Raw genomic sequence first — 18,003 nt, 5'->3', positions numbered from 1 at the left:
GATGAAATTAATACAATTTACTACATTTTTCTGCAAAACTAGAAATATTATGAATGATACACCATCAGTAATTTAACGAATGGATTTTTATCGTCCGGTTTGAGTGGCAGCTATATGCTATGGAGTTCCGAACTAAGCAATTTGCTCACAAATTGTACCATTCTCTTGGGAAACAATCCATACCGAATGTTGGGAACATACATTGCGAAATAGAAGAATTTTCCATACAAAAATTTGATTATTATCGTTCAGTTTATACACTATAGTGATTCGATATCGGTCGGAACGTTTGAAAATTTTCAGACTGATATCTCAAAAACTGCAGGATTAGTTCACTTATATACACACAGACGGACATGGTTAAATCGACTCAGTTCGTCACGCTGTTCTTTTATATATTCCCTTAATAGGACCTCCAACGCTTCGGGCTGTTAGAAACTTCGCTGCAAGGTAAATTGAATATAATATGTATTGAACAGGATATTTCAGTGTATAGAAATGAAATAAATCGTTGATAAAGTGAAGTCAAGTATTGCTACTGTTTACAAAATTATAAAAAATTATAAATTACGTTAATACGCACTTAAGAAAATAAATACGTTTATTTTCTAAAAATTTCTTATCTCTACAACATGTGCGAGTTCAAACCGCAGCCATAATTTACATTTCATGTCATTTAAAAAAATTGAAATTAATTTTTTTAAACAAACTTTAGCTTGGTTCATAAACGGATGTTGTTGTCTTGAGAGCGATGATTTATTCTTAAAAATCTTCAAATAAGACAAGCTGTGATTTTAAGTTCACAATACTATTGCAACATAGAATTACACTTGGATCTTCTTGAAAATTTTTTAGACATTTTAATCTCTAACAGAATTGTTAAAGAAGTATGTATATACTTATGTACATATGCATATAGAATATTTAAATGAAAATAACAATTTTTTGAATTTCTTTATAAGTATGATGTATCCGAGATAATTAAATGGCAATTGCATTACACAAAATATTTGTTTTCTGAAGTTATGCTGGAACCAGCATGAAATGTATTTATTTTTCACAATGAATGTACTATAGTTAGTGTGCATACATACATACATACATATATGTACATATGTATGTATGTTCTAACTCGGTGGTAAAAAATCACTATTTTTTGTAAGCGATCAAAAAAGACAAGAATACGACGAAAATTTCCAAATATGCGAACTATCCTGTATTTTTTTAATTTTTTGGTTAATAATTCTGAATATACATATGTACATAATTCAATATTTTTCTTTTTGATTATTGATGAATAATTTTGTTTATACAAGTATTACAATTCTCCGTTATAATAAAAATTATCAAAAAGAGTATTAAAAAATACTAATTTCAATATTTTTCCAACCAAATTATAATTTTTTTTTTAATTTTTTTGTTAATAATTTAGTAAATTCAAACAATGAAGGAGCTCTAAAATATTTTTTTTTAGACTGCAGTACAATTTAGTTTAATTCAAATATATTTTTTTAGACTGCAATACAACTGAGTTCATTTATTTTTTCATAATTACCAAACCAATGTACGTTTCACTAGTTAACACGTAAAAATAAGTTAATAAATTGCAAAGTTTTAAGAATTATAGTCTTTTCTACATACATTATTTCCACTCAAAGTAAATTATCTTTATGTAAAAAAATTTATACACGCACATGTGCAATAAATAATAAAAACAATTTGTGTTGTAAATAATTAAACGCCTGCACATTAAATCACAATCGCCATAAAAATGTATAGTTAAATATAACTGACGCTAATAAGCTTGAAATATATTTTATTCAAAATAACCGGTAACACAATATTTATTTATCGCTATAACGCCAATTAATCTATGTACCAAAACACTTTTCCACTTACAATTTATTCCAACTTGTCGTCGGCACCTTTCGCAAATGTTTGTTTGTAAATTTGTATGTATTTACATAGGCGAATATATGTACATATATGTATGCGCACGCAACCCGTTAGTTCAAAATACGAACTCAAATTGCATGTGATACTTAAAACCCGTTGCTCAATAAATAAAATGAAAAATAATATTTCATGTGCAATCAGGCTATGCAATTACACAAAAAAACAACAATGAGTTGTAATAGAAAAACGGTTTTTTTTATTTTATTTTACTTTCAGTTTCTTTTATATTGTTGCCAATTTTGTATTTGATGTGTAACAGAATTTTTTTTATTCTCTTCCAAATTTACACACTGGAAATGCGTTGTAAAACAAGAAATGTAAAATGATGTGTGCGTATTTTTAGCACATTTTCACTATGAGCGAATTTATTTTATTTTATACTGCAATTGCATGCGGGTGCAAGTGCCCACATAAAATAAGCAAAACACAACACTTTGTGACTAGCCACCGGCAAATAGGCGATTACGCGCGAGAATACTACCACGATGCTGTGCGTCCGAACAACGTATGCAAACGTAAACAACAGAATGTGTACTGAGTCGGAGTGGCTGCGATAACCGTCACTTTTGATCTCGCTTGGCCGGAACGAATGCGAACAGCGTTATCGACGGAGCGCTGGCATTGTTGTTTTGCTTGTTTCGGCAGCTATTGTTGCTGCTGTAGACATGGCAGTGCAATAGCAATGAACAGTAGTGTTAGAGTTGCCGTTAGAGTGGAAAATTTACATGTAGTAAATAAATAATTGCATTTAACGATAAAATAATCGCATTTCTTTTTTATTATATAAAATTTAATATAAAATTTTAATTTATCTATTAAATATCAAATAAACCTTTTTGGAAATTTTAACTTTTTTTATTATCTTTCTTTTTATCTATAAATATTGCCACAAAAAATGTCGAAAAGAGTGCTGAAATGTAATTGTTACTATGATGCCAATAACTACGTTTTATATTTATTAAGTTTTTTATTTATTTAAACACTTTAGAAAAAATTTAAAAATATCCTATTTATGTACAGCTGTATTAATTCAGATTTCGAAATCATGTTAGAAAAAGTGGCAACCTTATTCGCCGTACTTCGAATCATAATTACTTTTGCATTGTTGTGTTTGGTTAAAATAGTGAAAAGCATTTAATATTTTTTACAATTTTTCATTGAAATAAATGTTTAGAAAGTATTAAAGTAGATATTGTTATGACATCAATGGAACCAGCACAGAATAAAACATGGGATTTATCTTTGTACGAACTGCAACGCAATCCGCAGGAAATCATCACTGACAACACTGAGATTGCAGTCTCTCCTAGAAGTCTGCACAGCGAATTGATGTGTCCTATTTGTTTGGATATGCTAAAAAAGACAATGACAACAAAGGAGTGTTTACATCGTTTCTGTTCAGATTGTATTATCACCGCTTTGCGGTCGGGCAACAAAGAATGTCCCACTTGCCGCAAAAAACTTGTCTCAAAGCGTTCACTGCGGCCAGACCCAAATTTCGATCTTCTAATATCGAAAATTTATCCCAGTCGTGAAGAGTATGAAGCCATACAAGAAAAGGTCATGGCGAAATTTAACCAAACTCAATCTCAGCAAGCATTAGTTAACTCCATAAATGAAGGCATTAAATTGCAATCGCAAAATCGACCACAACGTTTTCGTGCCAAAGGCTGTGGTGGCCGTAATGGCGGCGGTAATGGCAATGGAAATCATAATTCTGCCAATGCGAATAACTCGAATAATGAAAGTGCTACAAATGGCAATGATAGTGATAACAGGGAAAGTGGAAATGCACCACAACCTACAGCAGCTGCACCTTCAACACATTCCAGCACTTCGGCGGCAGCCGCATCAGCGTCTGGCAGTAGTGCCAGCACTAGTCGAATGCAACATGATGACGGTGGCTCTAATCCACCGTCTATGCGTAGTACACCATCACCGGTACCGTCGAACTCGAGCAGTTCGAAACCGAAACGAGCAATGTCTGTACTGACATCGGAAAGATCTGAGGAGTCGGAATCTGATTCACAGATGGATTGTCGCACCGAGGGCGACTCCAATATTGATACAGAGGGTGAAGGTACCGCTGAGCTTGGCATAAATGATGAAATAGAATTGGTATTTAAACCACATCCGACTGAAATGGCTGGTGATAATCAGCTAATGAAAGCTTTAAAAGAAAACTGCATACGCTATATAAAAACCACAGCCAACGCTACAGGTAAGAAATACAAAATATTTGTTCAATGTACTTTAATTGAAAAATCTAAATTCTGCAGTGGATCATTTGAGCCAGTATTTAGCCATGCGTCTGACTCTGGACTTGGGCGCAGAACTTCCAGAAGCCTATCGTATGCTGAATTTTTGTATTTACATAGCTCCGCAACCCCAGCAACTGGTCATATTGAATGGTAATCAGACGTTACATCAAGTAAATGACAAGTTCTGGAAGGTATCGAAAGTAGTTATTAAATTGCAACGCTAAATCTTAACAAAAGTACTTATTTTTTGCATAAAATTTCAGGTTAATAAACCAATGGAGATGTACTACTCATGGAAGAAATCCTAAGTTGCTGCATATTCAAAAGCTTGCACTTATGCTAGGACAAAGGCTTTTGGAAAAAGCGGCATCATATCCGATTTTATTCATTTCAGCATATTGAGTGTATTTTTGGAAATAAATATAACAAGTGCGTGCCTAAAGCATGAGCCTTGTTTACTAATTTAATACTAAATGTATGATGTAAAACTAAATAAATTATATAACCGGCGTGAGTTGTGTGCAAAAAAAATTAATTTATTTTATTTTAAATATCTAAGTGTAAAATTAAGCACATTGAACACCATATTACCTGCTTAACATTTCACAAATAAGGCAGAATATGGCAAAAAATACAATACACATAATACCTATATAGTGCGCTATATAATGGACACGTTTTAAAAATATCTAACTGTAACAAAAAATTTGTGTTTTGTCTTCAATCAACAACATTTAATAGGAATCGCAACTATAAAACGTGATGTTTTTGGTACACTACTTGAGGCAAATAAATATTTTATAATAATTACAAATGTTAGGATGTAAGAAAGCAAATGTTTGAGGCAGTTGAGATTTTCTAAAACTTTCGTTGTTTTCGCTTCCGCCTCGTCCCCGTGTTTCAAGTCCATCGCTTCAATTTATTTAATATCGCTTGTTTGTAATTTTTATACTCATCGCTGGCTTCGATTTCGCTACGATAATCTGCTTGAATGCGCTTCAAATCACGTTCTACTTCATGTATGTGTATATCAGGCTTTTGTTTTTCTTCCAGCATCATTATGTACAAATTTAATTTCTTCTCTAAATAGTACTTTAATTCCATTTCGACGAGGGCAGTTAATTGATCATATGTTAGACAAGTCTCCTTTAAATAGTTATTGCATAATTCATAAATGTCCAAGTAATTTTCGATTTCTCCTTTATCTCCACAACGATCCTGTTCTAAGAACTTGCGGAAAATCTTTGCGGCCCGGGGATCATTTAAAGTATCTTGTGTACTTAAGCGATAAATACGTCGGACTTCATCCTCCGTCATTTCCGAGCAACCACAAAAGCATTTCAGCAGCCGTACAGCCTATGGGAAAATATTTATAAAACAATAGATTAAACCATTTGTTTTGATTTTTTCTCAATATTTTTATAGCGATGACGTGAGCTTAAAGGGCCGATATAGTACTTTTTACGCACATATTAAAACGCATTTGTGCACTAACCTTCTGTGTACCAGTTGCCATGTTAAAATGGAATATATTGTAATACTTCTTAAGGAACTTTTAGCAAAATCCAATGTGTCTCACTCTGCGCTGTCCAATGCAAATATAGAATTATTGACCACCTCAAACGTTTATGCACCTTGTATTGTGAACCATATACATTTTATTATTTGAATTTTCTTTCAAAACAATTTTTAAAAGTTCGCAATTGATTGCTAAATAACACAATTTACAGAAATAAACAATTACAACGTGCTTTGCTTCAAATTACAATTGATGAACATCATCAACTTTTTATTTTGACAACTCTAGCTTTTATTTGCAAATGCAAACATATGACATTCAAATATAAATAACAACAACAAATCATAACAAACGGTGACGGCGGTAAACTGAGTTTGTCCTAATATGGATTTTGTTTGTATATTTCATATATAATACAAGATAATTTCAATTCTTGGCTATAAATAATAAAATAAAAATTAATATTTTCCTACCGGCTTTGATATTTGTTTAATCTAACAACGGTGCTGCCACCCACCAGATGACTTTAATGAGGCTTGGGAGAGAACGTAAAAAATAATATTAAATGTTATACGTTCTCTGGGCTTGGTCAACAAGTATTAAAATTTAATATTAAGATTTTTTCGTTCTTTTACTATTCCGTTCATAAAATATAGAAAAAATATAAGAAAGTAACTAACGAAGGAGAATTTTTTATTTGTTAACAATAATTGATTGTTCCATTGCAAAAGCCGATAAATAAGTGATATCGATAAATTTTTAATCCATCCCTTTAAACTAATTTATGGCAACGCTACTCAAAAGCAGCTGTTTGTAAACAAAAATTCTTGGCTACTTTGGGAAATAGTAGATTGTCTTTAATAAGTTAAAAAAAATAGTGCAAATTTAAGATAATTAAAGAATCTATTGATTGCTATGGCTGCAACTCGTTCACGCCGATCCAATGCCGGCAATAAAATAGCGAAACTTTTGAACGAGGAGGAGGAAGATGAATTCTATAAGACATCCTACGGTGGCTTTCAGGATGAAGAGGAAGACAAAGAATATGTGTTAGTTTGATATAATTAATATTAATTTAACAATTAATATTTATAAAACATTTGCTTCTTAGTCAAAAAGAAGAGGAGGAAGATGTGGTGGACTCCGATTTTAGTATTGATGAAAATGATGAACCCGTATCTGATACAGAAGATGCCCCGGAGAAGAAGCGCAAACGCGGCGGTGTTAACACAAAAGCTTACAAAGTAAATATATTAAAAGATTTTATTTGTGCAAACTTTTAGTCCTTTTCAATTTTAGGAACCCAAACCAGCGGTTAAAAAAGATGTGGCTCCAACGCCGAAAAGAAAACCAGGAAAAATAGTTAGAAGACCGCGACCTAAGTTCACTGTTATAGATTCGGGTCGAAAATCTATACGCGCTTCAACTGCTATTAAAACACAAGCAACCAAAATACGTTTGAAGGAAATGGATGATGCACGCAAGAAAAAGCGACGTGTGAGAAGGGTAGACGATTACATGCCTACACAGGAGGAATTGCTTGAAGAAGCAAAAATAACTGAAGAGGAAAATAAAAAATCACTGGGTAAGATATAAGCAAAACCAAGTTAAATACAAATACTAAACTTTGAAGTAGATCTCTCATTTCTTAATTTATATAAATTGCATTTTATTAAACAACGCATTAATTATTACAGAGAAGTTTCAAAAAATGGAGCTAGAGAAGAAAAAGACACGCCCCACAAAACGTGTATACACTGGTCCAATGATACGCTATCACTCCATGACCATGCCCGTAGTGCGTAAGCCTACTAGGCTCGCAACTGGCGTTGGCGATGTCGCAGATACATCTGCGAAGTGTGAACGCACTTTTATAACACTCGAAAACGATCTTAATGACAAGGTGTTTCAGTCCGTTTTCAAACCGAAACGTTTGAATAATAATTCCGGTTATTTGTGCCCGATCACTAAGTGCGTACAATTCAGAATTGCAAAATATTTTGTTGTACTAAAAAAAAATATTTTTATACATAGATTACCAGCGCGCTACTTTGACCCCGTCACCCAACAACCGTATTACAGCATGCAAGTTTTTAAGATTTTACGTGAAGCCTATTATTTGCAACTGGAAGAGCGCGGTAATGCAGATAACCCCGATGTGGCCAAATGGTTGGAATGGCGCAAGATTGTGAAAGAAAATCGCGCCAAAGCGGCTGCTAACAAATTGAATCCGAGCACGTAATAGAAAAAGGAGCAGTTTTACTTCATTTAGTTGGCACATTTTAATGGCAATAATTTTAGTTTGGTTATTATGTCAACATTACAATACATTAATACAATTTTTATCTACTAAAATCTATTAAAAAAGTTCAATTTATATAAATTATATTTGCTTGCATTGTACTTGAGAGTACTGTTAACAAATTGTGTATAATTGTGAGTATGATCTCAACGCATCCGACGAAGAACTGCAACAATTTCGTATTTACTATCGAAGACAATACATTTTATGGCTTAGCAGTGTAACTGCTCGAAAGCACGCATCACTCCTCAGTCTGCGTCGGGCTGGACTGTGATTGTTAAATAAGCGTGTCCTCATCGTGTCCCTCGAATACCATTAGCAAAGAGTGCTGCGATGGTGAGCGACCCAATGTCATGCCACCAAGCGAACCATCGGGCGATAGCAAGCCGGTCTGCAAGCTATTGTTATCGCGATAACCGGATGTGGATGAAGTTTGCGATACTGAGTCCCACGATATCTCGCCAATTGTCTTCGGGTGCTCTTCCTGTGATATTTGCGTTACCTAATGTTTAAAGGTGTTAAACTCACAAAAACATATCTCTAAAGAGCTTTACTTACAATACTTGGCGGTTCCATTGGCGTTAGACGGCTACGCCGCAACCTAAACGTTTTACGACTAGACGCTTTTGAGCGTTGCAAACGTGAACGCGTATGATCACCGGAACTATCTTCGGCTGGGCTCTCTGGCGATAGCGGTGTAGTGGAAGTTTCACCAGAGGAATGTCTGAACTCCACCGATGATACGAAACGTAATTTGGGTGGTTGTGCTTTAAATGGCGCCTGTTGCAGTGATTGCGAGTGCGAGAGTTGGGAAACGACATTTGGTGGCAGCGCAGAAGCAATGGTTGCAGAGCTGGTGCCATGATTAGAGCCTGTGGTTACGGTGCCAGTTGCGCCCACCAGTGTTGGCGCAGAACCGGCGGCATTCTCACCGCTCTGACTTTCGCTGGTGTGATGTTCGCGTCCTGTGGAGCTGCTCGACAAAGATTCTCTGGGCGGATGTAGTGTTTGTTGGGAGAGCGTGTCACTGGGTGTACAAATGCCACCGGAGCCACTGCGGGAGTCAATCGGCACGGCAGAGACATGTGAGTGTGTGGCCTGACCGGTGGTGGTACCGGTAAATATGGATATCAGTGAAGGACGTTGCTGCCCTCTATGCGTCTCGCCAGCGCTAGTTGCGGCGGGTGTATCTGTTTTCTTTTGATCCGAGCACTCGCGATCTGCAAAATAAGCGACACTTCAAGTTGTGATCACTCGTATCATAAACATATGCTTACCATAACGCTTTTCCTCGAGTTCATCTCTCAGATCTTTCAGCTCTCGGGCAAGTTCCAGCAAAAGTGCACCCTTTGACTTGATACCGCCTGGAGGTGGTGTGCCGCGTAGGCGTTCTCTTATTAAGAATTGCATATGTCGTTCGTGATCGCCAATTGGTGGTTGTGAAATCTATATTTTTAGAGCATGGGAAGTTAGTAGCAGTAATGGCAAGATATCAATGAGAGTTTTTAGAACTGAACTTACTTTATGCAAAATGAAAGACATCAATGCGATGTACAAGGGAGTCCGGTGTGTGACTACAAATTCGAGGAAACTCCACAAATCCGGCGCCGCTTCATTTCGTCGTCCCAGATCGCGCATTACACGCACAATGCGCGGCCACTCATTCGACAAGCGATTCTCGAAGCAAATGCATACAATACGTAACGCTAAAAAGGCCGCCTGATAGAGTGATCCGGAGATACGTGCCGGTCGCTTGGCGTCACGACTGCCAGTAAATGTCAACGAACCAGCACGCAAATCGCCACCCACACGATTGGTTTGTATAACTGCTTGCCCAGTGCGGCCGGCCGGCGGGCTCATTGCATTCAGTACAACGGTCAGCAGAAATGAGACATCGGTCATCTTTAGTTCGCCAATATCGGAGACGCCGCGTCCGGAGCACACCTTCAAGCACAGTGGCATAATCAGATGCATTAGAAAACCTTCGGCCTTCTCTTGCGTAGCAAATTCGCTGCCACCACATATCTGCACTAACGAGAAACAATCCACGGGGCTGACCACTTGTAGCGCTACCAAACGCACCACTGTCGAACAAAAGAAGGCTGGAGGATTCTGAGACATAAGAGCAGCACCTGCGCTTGATACACCCTCACCAGCGCTCGTACCCTCGTTTACGATCAGATTTTGCACCGTGCTTATGAGCGTCTTCATTTGCTGCCAATGCAACACATACGGATGCCGCACGATGGTCTCATGTATACCCTTAAGCAAACCGGCTGCCGCCTCCCAATCCGTATTACGTCGAATCGAAGGTTTCTTGGAGATTTTCAAAAATACCTTGTCCACGCGTCGCAGTATCGTGATCAATGAGTTGCGCAGTGCATCATTCGACCACTCGGCGCGCGGCAATATGGCTTGCATATAACGCTGTAGACCACGACATGCCATCGATTCGGGGTCGTAAGGTGAGACTTTCAACAGCGAATGCGCAATCTCCGCCAGACGCATGTGACACTTGGCGTCCAGCACTTCGGTCGCTTTGTTGTCGTTCGGCAACTTTTTGGACAATTCCACCAAACGTGTGCTGGACTTGCTAAGGAAATCGCCAACCACTGACAGCAGCACGTCACGTGGACGTCGATACTCCGTGCGTATCATTTCGGAGTCTTCACCCGAGTCGGCGACGTTCTTTGTGCGTGGATCATTTACATATTTCGAGTGTGACTCTTCCTCAAAGTCCAGACCGGGTGAGCAGGGTGGACCGCGACTGCAATTGCGTTGCGACGAACCCTTGTGCTCTGGGCTATTGCGATACGGACCATTATAGCTCTTTGCTAAACCCTCACAATTATGCACCATAGTTCGTATGGCGACGGCCAGCTGTAGAATAATGTCACGTTCCGATTTACCCTGTAGCGGTATGTAGCTGGGAGACTGTATTTGTTGTAAATAGCATGGTAGTATAGCCTCCAAAATGATCTGAAATGATGATTTATTTGTAATATGTAGAGTTATAGTAAAATAGAGATCTCAAACCAGCATTTGATAGCCACGTGTGCTCTCAGCCGAGTAGGAAACCACCATGACACATAATGTAATGCAATCCAGTACGGTGACATCACCATCCTCATCGTGATAGCAAAAGTCAATGGCTTTCAACGGTTTGGGCTCCTTAACCAGCTCAGCTATATTTAATGGATCAGGTGAAGGATCCTCTAAACTCAGCAGCAAATTAAACAAGCAACTTGATTGTACCTGTGAAAGAAAAAAGTGAGTGCATGTTTGGGTCAATCCAATTTTTAGAGGGGAAAAGTTGAACTTTTTTAGGTCTACATGTTCGGTAGTACTATTCAAATACCATGAGGTTTGAGTTTCGAACTCGCAAGCTTACCTTGTGCGCCTCGCCGTAGGTACCGTCCTCGTCTGTGTCGAGTATTGCCGATACCGAACCGAACATTTGCAAAATGAATGGTTTCCGGTTAAGCAAATAGAACTGTTTTACCGCATACTCGATGGTAGTGGTGATCAACTTATTAGTCTGATGCAACGAATAAACTTGCAACAAAGTTGGCATGATCATAAAATAGCCATTCGTCGAAAATATATTCTTAAAATTGAAAGCGGCATTGATGTAGGTGGCCATGACGTAACGCATAATGCAGGAATCCTCCGCATGCAGTATAGCTGCCCCGGAAAGTACATTCAAGAATAGTTGTATGTCGGCAGAGTAGGCGAAATTGCCGGCCATCGCTTCGAACATGCGCGCTATCAAGCGCACCCACATGAATTTGTGCAACACGTCCAGACCCAGCAGCACCTTAATATCGGGAAAACATTAGAAACAACTCTTCTTAATTATTATGCCATATATTGCGCATACCTCGCCATATTCGCCACCCTGATGTAAGTCCAGATCCACTTCGAGCGCTTTGCGTGGAAATGATGGTAGCTTCATGAGCTCCTCGTGTAGAAAGACGACACGTTGTACCACCATATCGACGTTCTTTAAAATGGCCCATGTTAAATGCACTTTACCAATTTCGACAAATTTCTTAGTGAGCTCTTGCTTCTGCAATGCCAAGAAGGAATCCTCTGGTTTCATGAGTATCAAACGAACTTCGGGATATTGAGAACGCTTGAAGAAGTACAAGTCGCGTATGTACCAGTTGGGGTTGAGAATTTTGTCTGTAAAGTCAAGATTTTTAATGTATGTGGAGGTAATAAGGTAATCATAGAAGAAATAGTTCTGGGTTCTACTTGTATGCTTCAGAGATCATAATCCAATTTTAGGAAAATTGAGTTCTGGAGTCCCTTGGTATTAATCGTAATAACAAGGATATCTTCCACTAAGTTCTCGATAGTAATAGAAGTATTCTTAAAAATATTGGTTCTTAGACGATTTAACTATCGAAGTCTAAAAAGGCCTTTCTGAAACCTACCTAGTTTAACATGTTTGTCGTTGGGGAAAGGTGAGTCAAATCGAACCAACTTTACAGGGATAATACTTCACTGTTCCTCATTGGATTCCGAGGTTGAGTATAGACAACCCAATGACTTATTACAAAAAATCTAAGGTCTAACTTGAATAGTTTAACGCAGAAAGGTTTCGGGAAGATTCTTTTTAGATGCAACCTTCTTCTTTAGAGTAGTCAGTCAACAAGACTCGGCTGTAGTTGACTCTGTACTCCAAACTCCGGAAGGATTTAGATGTATGAGATATACATAAATAACTTCGGAGGCTCTAATTAGCCCGAAAATGGGATATCAAAGATAAAATATTTAAGCATTTTCCACAATTTAGATACCTCTGCGACCTGAAGGTTACGTAAAACCGCCTACCACCGAAATGAAACTCAACTCATGACGTTCTGAAGAGCCAGCCGAAATAATAGCGAGTCATGAACTTACTACTTTTGTAATCTACCAGACAGTAATGATTTAAATTCTTCTCATCCACGGGATAGTAGTCCAAAGCCTCCTTCAGCAATTGACAGAACAGTGTGTCCTCCTGCACTGGGAATTGGGATGGTATATTGCAATCATCATCAGTCGGTCCATGCACGACAATTTTCTTAGCAGCCGGTACATTTGCCGTGAGTAAAATGGATGCATCACACTGCTCCTTGCGTAGAATTTGCTTGAGATCCTTAAACATAATGCCATGCACGCTGTGAACCACCATCCAAAGTACCGAGAGGGCCGAACCGACAAGCTCCTGCTTGTGCTCATTCGATGAACGTACATAGAACATTATATAACCAATGATGGAGTTATACAAAGCGAAGGCGGCCTGTTGCGGCAACCGTGGCACGAAACGTATTAAATGTCGCAGCAATTTAAACATTTGGTCTTGACGATCGCGTGTTAGACGCTCAAATACATAGCGCAAAAAGAGCGCGGACTCTTCGACGAGACAAACCCAAATGGCCTAATGTGACATAAGAGAAAGCAATCGTTATCTATTCACGTAGTAAGTTAGATTTTCACTCAAACCTGATAGGCGATTTCATAAACGGCGTTGCCATCTGTGCCAATGGCGGCATCATCCAAACAACCCACAATCTGCATAACCGAGGAGCACAGAACCGATGGAAATAGTGAATGGGCATGATGTAAATGTATGCGCGTGCCATCCAAATCCTCTTCACCCTCGTGATCCTCATGTTCCATGCCGGGTTCATGCGAAGCCTGCTGACTGATCGGTATGGTTGTGATGAGGAAGCTATGACGCTCTGCGCGTTGCTTGTCGCGTTGTTGGCGCAAAGCGTTGCGTATAGCTTCCGTCTGTTGCATTTTGCGACTCTTCGTTGCCGTGACCAGCGAACGCTAACAAATACATTCACACCATAGATAGGTTATAATGTGACTGAAAAGAAATTTCTTTACTTACGTGTCGGTCCTGGTTGAGTGTGACATCCATGTCTTTGGTTTGCTGGACAGGCATCCAAGGTGGATCGACGACTGGCAAGCTTTCGATGCCTATTTTTGGTGAAGGTAGCGTGAACTCAATGCCGCCCGGCGGTACTTTGAAAGTAAGATCATGTGCATTCTCCTCCATGCGCGGCCAAACGTGAAAACGACTCTTCCATAGCACCAGATATCTATAAATCAAACAGATGATATAAATATCTCTATAGCTATATCTTTATATCTTTAGCACATGGTAAAGTAGTGTTTACCGTTGTACAGCGCCAATGCGCACATCGGGATCCTTGCTCTTGAGAGCACGTTGCATTATGTCAAAGGCGAAATTTTGCGCCTTCACTGAACCCATTAAAAAGACAGCAGCGCTCGCTGAAGCAGTATCTTGATTTGAATCGAGCAAGAGCTCCCAAGCGGCAGGCATTGCTTCAATAACCATTTCCTCGGTGAGTATGACAGCACCCTTGAGCATGGTTGCGAACGGATAATGGAATAATGTGCGTATATAGAAGCGTTGATACTTCAGTATGGCCGGTTCATCTTGCTCCTTCTTCTCTTTCTCCTGATGGAAGGCGTCAGCTAGCTTCTCGGCGATCTCTATGTCGGGATCGTCGCTTATGCTGCAAGTAAATGTAGTAATTACAAAATTTTCATTCATCCTTTTGTTTTGCTATTTACCGATCGCGGCGTGAGATACTGTCCTTACGTTTCGAAGGAGACGTATGTGTTGAACTCTGCTCGGATACTTTGCGTGTAGAACGCGGTCGTGCTTGATGGGACTTACTAGTGGCGCTTACGGGCGCAGTCGGTTCCACAGTTGGATGTTCGAAATCGAAAGTGAAACCGAACTCCTCGCCATAGATCTGAATTGAAAATTTATTATATTTATTAAAAGTATGTATTGGAGTATTTATTTACTTTGCGTGTTGCCTTCATCAAGCGCGTGCAGGAGCGCATGTGCCGCTTATAACAATAGGGATGACAATAGCCCTTATGCGAACAATAGTAGTTGTAGCTGGTGATTAGGTCTATGACTGCCTTCAGCCAAGGCATATTTTTGGCCGTGTCATCGGTCTCGTTTGAGTCTGTTGGCGATTCGGGTTGTTGATCATCACTCAGTATGCCAGGAGATTCCTCTCCGCTGACTATACCCTGTTCTGAAGTGTCGCTGCGATCAGAGAGCGATGAAACTTTGCGACGAGACTGTATGGAATCGACGCGTTTGACTAAAAAAAAATTTGAAGAATTTCAGTAGTCAGGCTTATCACTCTCGAGATCCAATACTTACAATCGGTTTCCAAATCCTTGCCATCCTTCGTGTTACGCCGCAATTTCAATGACCTCCGCTTGAATGAGCCGCCGGTGGTAGTCGCAGTGCCACGACGCAAAAGGAAAGGTCGGACCGCCGAAGCAGCGGGGCGTCGAGCTGAAAATAGCAATTATAAAAGGTGAATGTAATATCAAAGCTTGAACTACGTAACGTTGCTACCTTCTTCACCTTCTTTTGTGAGTGTGGTGTTGCTACTATTTTCAGACTCATTGTCCGGTTCGTGCAGTACAAAAGATATCTTGCGCTCCGTTTGACCACCTGAAAAGTAAGATTAATAAGAAAGGATTAATATGTATTTGGAATGTGTGGCACTTACCAGCCGCATCATTACCGGCGGCTATGGATTGTAAGCTCTGCGCTGACGTTTGTGAGTGACCCATGGAGCTCAATGCCATCGACCAACGACGGTTGGCCTCGCGATAAACCTTTTCCCAGGGAGCATGTTTCTCACGATGCAGTAACTTCGACGCTTTTGGCAGCGTTACATAAGTATCGCGCAGGAATGAAGTGATTTCGAAGAGCAACACGCACGCAATTAATTTTAAAGCGTGTGGACAATCGTTGCCATGCGGATTTACAGAGGCCTCGTCAAGGAAGTCCTCTTCTTCGTCCTGTTGCAGCAATTCACGCTGCCGTTCTGGATCGGTCAGCGTTGCATTTACCGCTTCGAATTGTAAACGTTCTGTGAAGATGATCTCCTCAAGACGTGCGCCGAGCATCTCGGCCCACTTTTTCAAAGAAAATTTTTTGATTCTCTTGTAGTGCTGGTTTTTTCAATTTATATCGCCTTACCTGATGAAACATTTTGCCCGCTGTGCGCTGTAAAATATGTGTACGCCGCGTGCTAGTCGCTGTGGTCTGATGTTTGGTCTGATTCAGATTGAGGTTGGTGCCCGATGGTCTGTAGCCGCTAATATTGTGTTTCATCCAAGGCGGCCATTGTCCTTTGTTGCATTGATGTACGAAATGCGCACATTCCAGCAGAAAGGTGGCACGTGCAACAAGCGGCGCTTGTGGCTAAAGAGACAAATGGTTAAATATTAATAATTTTATATGGTTTCAAACACTCACCAAATCCAAAACGGCGGCAATAAGCTGTGGATCGGGAAACGAACCCGGCGCGCAGGTCTCAAGCAAAAACGATAAACGCAGCATACCCATACGTACGGGTTCTAGCGGAATTAATTTTCTCTCCTTCAAAACTACCACTTCCGACTCACGCGGCCCATCACACATATCCGAAGAGCTACGTCGACTATAGTCGGCGGTTTCCTCAATACCGCCCGCCTTCTTCTTACCCTTAACGATACCACCAAAACGATTTAAACGCCGTTCTACACGCCGCTTAGCGCGCTGTATTGAGCGTCCAATGCCGTCACTGGTGCGCCCACGTTGTATCTTCAACGAGGCGTGGCGTATGAATGTAGAAGTAATTTCCGGATTAAGTGAACCAATTTCCAAATCGATAGATGAAGCCTCCTTCGGTGTGCTGCGAAACCAACGCACCAAACCACTCAAGCGACCAAGCGAATTGCGCTCCGAGCTCGAAGTGGAGTCAGAGAGCAATGCACGCTCGCTGTGACGCGGTGTGAGCGTGGGTCGCACACCTGTGGTGCGACGGCGGAAATTACTCAATGGCGATTGACTGCTCTTGTAATGCTCCTCACACGGCTCCGTTTCCAATAGGCTCTGTAAGGGAACACAATATTGAGTCATGTTCTTAGATCCACATAAAGCTTACCACAGCACAAGCTGATGATGTACTGCGCTTCTTAAGTAAGAGACGACGCTGTGAGCGATTATCATCGTTTGGTATACTCTGAGCCACTTCCGCCTGCGGTATGTGTCTGTAAGGAAAATGTTATATATTTAATAAAATTTCCAAGTCAACACTGCCACTTTACTACCTTATAACACGTGTTGTTTGTGCCACTGGGCCCTTCTTATGTGGTCGCGGCGTCACAGCTAATATGCCACTTAGCGCCACCAAACGGAATGGTCCACCATGTGCACCCTTCACATAAGTCACCAACTGTCGTATATCGCTGTAGAGTGGCGAGCTTTCCGTGGACTTGAGATCCTTAGTTGCTTCTACGAAACGTGTCACGAGCGGATTGAAGACAGCTGCAATCACTTGTGATTCCGGACCGCCACTCAAGCCGCCACTGAAATTGGTCGAGTAGCCACCTTGGCCGCCTGATGGGGACGTATCGGTGTTAACATTTTTAAATCCACCCGTGCGCTTATGTGCTATTATATTCATTTATACATACATACGAGTATACAACGAAGAGATTTGGTGTGTGTACATATTTCTCACAGAGGGAGCGTGATGAACAAAAAACAGCAACAACAACAAGGGATTGGATGGCATTATCCACAAAAAGTCACAACAAAAAGGAAGTCATAGAAAACGTTAAGGAAAAAAGCAACAACATCATTCAACATTCTACTGGCCATGCAAATTCGTCGGGGGAGAGATATCGAGCACGCTTGCACGAAGGGTATAAGTAAATGTTATAGTAAGAGTATGTATGTGTTGTTTTGCTTTACTTTTTTCTACGAAATGTTGTTGTGTTGATAAAATCTTTAAATATTTGAGTTTTAGATCATCCAAAAGCGGAATGTATATTTGAGAAAAACTTCACTTATTGAGATATATTAATGTGGTTAAGAAAGAGCTGTGTTTCTTATATCTAATGCATCTTTCGAT

At 39.8% G+C, this 18,003-nt stretch overlaps 5 protein-coding genes across 21 annotated transcripts in view; 2 read left to right on the top strand and 3 right to left on the bottom strand.

Moving 5' to 3' along the window:
• LOC126766044 (aminopeptidase N) overlaps positions 1-2,497 on the bottom strand; it is a 37,217-nt gene extending 34,720 nt beyond the window's left edge. Inside the window, exon 1 of the mRNA XM_050483748.1 lies at positions 1,900-2,497. The gene's annotated coding sequence lies outside the window, so the exon portion shown is untranslated. The remainder of the gene's footprint in view (positions 1-1,899) is intronic.
• A 542-nt stretch (positions 2,498-3,039) lies between these two features.
• On the top strand, positions 3,040-4,748 carry LOC126759749 (E3 ubiquitin-protein ligase RING1). Of its 2 annotated transcripts, none has more exons than XM_050474858.1 (3): positions 3,040-4,177; positions 4,236-4,408; positions 4,481-4,748. In XM_050474858.1, exons 1-3 carry the CDS (start codon positions 3,154-3,156, stop codon positions 4,523-4,525), a joined length of 1,242 nt encoding a protein of 413 aa, XP_050330815.1. In that variant the 5' UTR covers positions 3,040-3,153; the 3' UTR covers positions 4,526-4,748. The 2 variants fall into 2 exon arrangements, with proteins under 2 accessions (XP_050330815.1, XP_050330807.1); XM_050474850.1 differs by having other exon boundaries at positions 4,236-4,417.
• A 38-nt stretch (positions 4,749-4,786) lies between these two features.
• LOC126759763 (uncharacterized) lies at positions 4,787-6,133 on the bottom strand. The gene is made up of 2 exons (XM_050474869.1): positions 5,713-6,133; positions 4,787-5,573 (listed from the first exon to the last, which is right to left on the bottom strand). The coding sequence occupies exons 1-2, from the start codon at positions 5,731-5,733 to the stop codon at positions 5,118-5,120; spliced, it is 477 nt and encodes a 158-aa protein (XP_050330826.1). The 5' UTR covers positions 5,734-6,133; the 3' UTR covers positions 4,787-5,117.
• Positions 6,134-6,545: 412 nt separating this feature from the next.
• Positions 6,546-8,124, top strand: LOC126751546 (vacuolar protein sorting-associated protein 72 homolog). Its single transcript, XM_050461911.1, has 5 exons — positions 6,546-6,785; positions 6,848-6,980; positions 7,036-7,321; positions 7,434-7,707; positions 7,771-8,124. Exons 1-5 carry the CDS (start codon positions 6,652-6,654, stop codon positions 7,976-7,978), a joined length of 1,035 nt encoding a protein of 344 aa, XP_050317868.1. The 5' UTR covers positions 6,546-6,651; the 3' UTR covers positions 7,979-8,124.
• The window catches only part of LOC126751544 (protein unc-80 homolog), a 28,633-nt gene continuing 18,623 nt past the window's right edge, over positions 7,994-18,003 (bottom strand). For 11 of the 16 annotated variants that reach the window (XM_050461894.1, XM_050461895.1, XM_050461897.1 and 8 more), the window contains 20 exons: positions 17,198-17,540; positions 17,032-17,137; positions 16,362-16,979; positions 16,083-16,307; positions 15,607-16,018; positions 15,450-15,548; positions 15,249-15,386; positions 14,879-15,186; positions 14,639-14,823; positions 14,218-14,580; positions 13,929-14,139; positions 13,532-13,864; positions 12,947-13,466; positions 11,919-12,223; positions 11,430-11,855; positions 11,075-11,293; positions 9,560-11,017; positions 9,316-9,484; positions 8,597-9,258; positions 7,994-8,540 (listed from right to left, as the gene is read on the bottom strand). In XM_050461894.1, the coding sequence (XP_050317851.1) occupies positions 8,316-8,540; positions 8,597-9,258; positions 9,316-9,484; positions 9,560-11,017; positions 11,075-11,293; positions 11,430-11,855; positions 11,919-12,223; positions 12,947-13,466; positions 13,532-13,864; positions 13,929-14,139; positions 14,218-14,580; positions 14,639-14,823; positions 14,879-15,186; positions 15,249-15,386; positions 15,450-15,548; positions 15,607-16,018; positions 16,083-16,307; positions 16,362-16,979; positions 17,032-17,137; positions 17,198-17,540 (7,325 nt within the window). In that variant the 3' untranslated portion in view covers positions 7,994-8,315. The remainder of the gene's footprint in view (positions 8,541-8,596; positions 9,259-9,315; positions 9,485-9,559; positions 11,018-11,074; positions 11,294-11,429; positions 11,856-11,918; positions 12,224-12,946; positions 13,467-13,531; positions 13,865-13,928; positions 14,140-14,217; positions 14,581-14,638; positions 14,824-14,878; positions 15,187-15,248; positions 15,387-15,449; positions 15,549-15,606; positions 16,019-16,082; positions 16,308-16,361; positions 16,980-17,031; positions 17,138-17,197; positions 17,541-18,003) is intronic. The other 5 variants (XM_050461898.1, XM_050461896.1, XM_050461904.1 and 2 more) reach the window with 5 other exon arrangements.

The sequence above is a fragment of the Bactrocera neohumeralis genome, chromosome 2 (genome assembly GCF_024586455.1).
Source record: "Bactrocera neohumeralis isolate Rockhampton chromosome 2, APGP_CSIRO_Bneo_wtdbg2-racon-allhic-juicebox.fasta_v2, whole genome shotgun sequence".
Taxonomy (NCBI): Eukaryota; Metazoa; Arthropoda; class Insecta; order Diptera; family Tephritidae; genus Bactrocera; species Bactrocera neohumeralis.
The sequence above is the reverse complement of the archived record's forward strand: the minus strand, read 5'-3'. Positions and strand labels throughout refer to the sequence as shown.

What these genes read in the sequence shown, in the direction of transcription:
- LOC126751546 (XM_050461911.1), top strand. Translation starts at nt 6,652, where the DNA reads ATGGCTGCAACTCGTTCACGCCGATCCAATGCCGGCAATAAAATAGCG. An exon ending in GAGGAAGACAAAGAATATGT is followed by an intron (nt 6,786 to 6,847) that starts GTTAGTTTGATA and finishes TTTGCTTCTTAG; the next exon opens with TCAAAAAGAAGAGGAGGAAG. An exon ending in GGAAAATAAAAAATCACTGG is followed by an intron (nt 7,322 to 7,433) that starts GTAAGATATAAG and finishes TAATTATTACAG; the next exon opens with AGAAGTTTCAAAAAATGGAG.
- LOC126759749 (XM_050474850.1), top strand. Translation starts at nt 3,154, where the DNA reads ATGACATCAATGGAACCAGCACAGAATAAAACATGGGATTTATCTTTG. An exon ending in AACCACAGCCAACGCTACAG is followed by an intron (nt 4,178 to 4,235) that starts GTAAGAAATACA and finishes TAAATTCTGCAG; the next exon opens with TGGATCATTTGAGCCAGTAT. An exon ending in AGTTCTGGAAGGTATCGAAA is followed by an intron (nt 4,418 to 4,480) that starts GTAGTTATTAAA and finishes ATAAAATTTCAG; the next exon opens with GTTAATAAACCAATGGAGAT.
- LOC126759763 (XM_050474869.1), bottom strand. Translation starts at nt 5,733, where the DNA reads ATGGCAACTGGTACACAGAAG. An exon ending in TGGCAACTGGTACACAGAAG is followed by an intron (nt 5,574 to 5,712) that starts GTTAGTGCACAA and finishes ATTTTCCCATAG; the next exon opens with GCTGTACGGCTGCTGAAATG.